General features: G+C 56.6%; 2 protein-coding genes across 2 annotated transcripts; one reads left to right on the top strand and one right to left on the bottom strand.

Moving 5' to 3' along the window:
- Positions 1-857: 857 nt before the first annotated feature.
- On the bottom strand, positions 858-1206 carry PUNSTDRAFT_134458 (uncharacterized protein; the record flags this gene model as incomplete). The annotated part of the gene is made up of 2 exons (XM_007383937.1): positions 858-915; positions 980-1206. The coding sequence occupies 2 exons, from the start codon at positions 1204-1206 to the stop codon at positions 858-860; spliced, it is 285 nt and encodes a 94-aa protein (XP_007383999.1).
- Positions 1207-2400: 1194 nt separating this feature from the next.
- Positions 2401-2910, top strand: PUNSTDRAFT_134457 (uncharacterized protein; the record flags this gene model as incomplete). Its single annotated transcript, XM_007383936.1, has 1 exon — positions 2401-2910. One exon carries the CDS (start codon positions 2401-2403, stop codon positions 2908-2910), a length of 510 nt encoding a protein of 169 aa, XP_007383998.1.
- Between the last annotated feature and the right edge of the window lie 199 nt (positions 2911-3109).

Raw genomic sequence — 3109 nt, 5'->3', positions numbered from 1 at the left:
CCCCTTTGAACTACTTGTTGCTATAGTAGCTCTATGTGCACTATGGAGTGATCAGCTAGCTGCTATAGAGCGCTATGTAGACTATGACAGTCGCTATGGGGTGCTACATAGCAATTTATAGCTTAATACACCAGCTATATAGCAATGCATAGCTCATAGTGACGTCCATATAGCACCCATAGCTTTGGATATATGTCTATATAGCACCCATAGTTTTGGTACATACTTATATAGCAACTATAGCAGACTTTCCAACTCACACTATGTTATGATCTTCAGTGGTTTTGGGGTAATAGTCAGCCTGTACAGTGAAGTATCAGTGCATAGTATCATATAAGCTTATATATAAACATTAACTATAACACAGTACACTAGGATCAATGTGGACTTAGCAGAAATTCGGGTTTGGACCGGCGGTCACGTGACCAATGATGCCCAGTGAAAACTGCCAATTTTGAGAGCAGTTCACGCAGGATGTTCCGGGAGGAATCACAGCATAAGCGAGCGAAGCACAAGAGTGAAGCGACCTCGCAGGAGCTCGCTGTCATCCGGAGACAACTGCGGCCATACATGATTTTGAGACTAACCACACAGCCACTGCTTTGCGAAATGTTGATACAGAATGTTGTCGGTTCTCTGTAGGATATGAACCACTCGAGCGATATCACCGACAAACTTCAGAATCATACAGGTTGTCATCGATTCCCAGAGCCCAAGTAGTCCAAACCATCCCGTCTAATACACAAATCCGGCACTGTGCACTGAATCTCACCGGGTGTGGGCGATTCACCAGAAAAGTTACTCAAACATAATCTTGTCCACTCTGCACGCAGGCAATCTCTTGAGATTCATTCAGATTAATCACAGATATGGGTGATGGTGGAAGAGTTTATATACAAGAAATAGTATAGTATACTGTACCATCCGAGAGAACATCAGGACGGAACAGATCCCCGAACTCCCCGCTCACCAGCATCACCTTTGTCCTGGGCTGCTACCTGTATTCGAGCTAGTTCGAGTCAATGGCACGCCCTTGCTTGCCCATGCCTCGAGCTCCGCGACCTCCGGGGTGATAAAATCCTGCGAGAGTTGCTGGGCAAGGACCATCTGCGTCGCCGCCGCGCGGATATGGGTGTTGGGCAGGAGCGGCGTGAAGCGTGCCGAGCGAGAGGTGGAGGGGGCCAGCTTGTCCTCCCCAGGAGGCATATCGAGCTCGGGTTGTTCGGCTCAGTGTGGGGCTGGCGAGGTGCGTGCCGGCTAGGAGGCGGCGAGGTGCAGGATGTGGAAGGTCTCCATCTGTTAACAGGGAATGGACTCGGGAAACAGTTATACCTCCAAAGTCGCGACACCTGGGATGCTCGCCTGGATCTCATCTATAAGGTCCACGTTGTGATCGGCGAAGGAAGTTTGGCGGCCTTGCAAGGAGTAAAAGCTGCGTTCATGAGCACATGTGGCAGCAGGGAGGGACAACGTGGCGAATAGGTATTCTCACTCGCGTTGATCGTGTCGCTCACGACCTCAGGGACCCATGAGGGCGGCTCGGCGGCTTCGAGAGAAGATTTGAGCTATAATGATCGGATCAATGATCTGACGATGGGCAGTGCAGAGAAAAGTGACGTACGACTTGCAAGTCAACATCGACATGAAACTAAGTGCGAGGAAAACATGAACCTAGAGTGTGTATGTATACACCGGGCATGGACGTACGGGTTTCGATATGCGGCAGGACTGCTTGCCATCCGTTTCTGTCCAGCTCCGGAAGTCGAAGTCGCAGCTTCAGGTAACTATTGCAAAAAAGAATTATCACAAGTAACAAGGCCATGACCATGGCTGTCTGCGATGAAGGCGACCAACCTGCTATGCTGGCGACCGGGAGTACCACAGTTCCGACGGGTATAGGTGCCAGTGCCCCGCAGGAACCTAACCTGAAGTGCAATATTGGAGATTCACGAGATGCTGGTTGGTTGTGCTCTTAGGATAGGTGCGTGAACGAGATGAGTGAAGGCGGAGGCAAGTGGCAGGCTCTGAGACCAGCGGCGAGCCTCCAACCAACCTGGTCACATGTCTCGTACGACTTGGACAAACTGTGAAGTCGATGTGTAGCGCCGAGAGTGAGCCAATATGTACAGAAATGGTGGAATAGGTTGATAGACGTTAGGAGCGGATATCGCAGGCTGTAGCAGCCACGCCTGTGTGCACAGGTGAGCACTTTCCCACGCGTCTGATCCACAAAATTGCATCTCGGCAACGAATATCGAGCGCAACCTCTGGTGTCCAGCCTCATCCAGCCGTTAGCGAGCTTCCGACGTCGTATCCCGGCACATCCCAGGTGAAAATTGGTCGTTTCCACTGGGAATGATGCCGCGGCCGCGTCGACACCAACCAACGGTCACGTGACCGATGTTTGACGCGGCCACAGCCCAACACAAGTCCACGTCCCTGCCCCCGCACCCTCGCCCTCGACAAGCTGCGATCCCACCGCCTCCCCTCGTCGACGCTCCCTCGCCTCTGCCTCCTCGACCAGCCCAGCCCGGCTCGTCGAGCCCACGCCTTGCGAACAGCCCCGAGCGCGAGCCGCCAACGCGGTCGCGCTCGGCGCAGCTTCCGCCCCCGCCCTCACCTGTCGACCAGCCCCGAGCCCGAGCCGCCAACGCGGTCGGGCTCGTTGCCGCATTCCACCCTGCCCCCGCCCTTCGACCCGCCGCCCAGCCCGAGCCGCCAACGCGGTCGGGCTCGGCGCCGCATTCCACACCGCCCCCGCCCTTCGACCCGCCGCCGCGCCCGACACCGACATCGACGACTTCGCCCTCGAAGACGACGACGACCGATCCGGCTCGTTCGCCATGCCCTCCACCTCGACGCACTGGCCGTGCACCAGCCCCACCGGCATCGCCGCCTGGGCCGCCCTAGTCCCCGCCGGCGCCCCGCCCTCCTCAACCTCGGCCTCCTCCTCGCGCAAGCCCTCGCCCACGCGCTCCCCGCGCTCCCTCCGCCCCTCCGCGCTCAACTCCCCCGCCGCCGGCTGTCCGTCGATCTGCCTCTCTCGGCCGCAAGCCGCCCCGTGCGAGCCCACCCTCCCCATCGCCACCCCTCCCCATCGCCACCCCTG

The sequence above is a fragment of the Punctularia strigosozonata genome (genome assembly GCF_000264995.1).
Source record: "Punctularia strigosozonata HHB-11173 SS5 unplaced genomic scaffold PUNSTscaffold_6, whole genome shotgun sequence".
Classification (NCBI taxonomy): Eukaryota; Fungi; Basidiomycota; class Agaricomycetes; order Corticiales; family Punctulariaceae; genus Punctularia; species Punctularia strigosozonata.
Note: the sequence above shows the minus strand (reverse complement) of the source record. Positions and strands in the feature narration are given on the sequence as shown.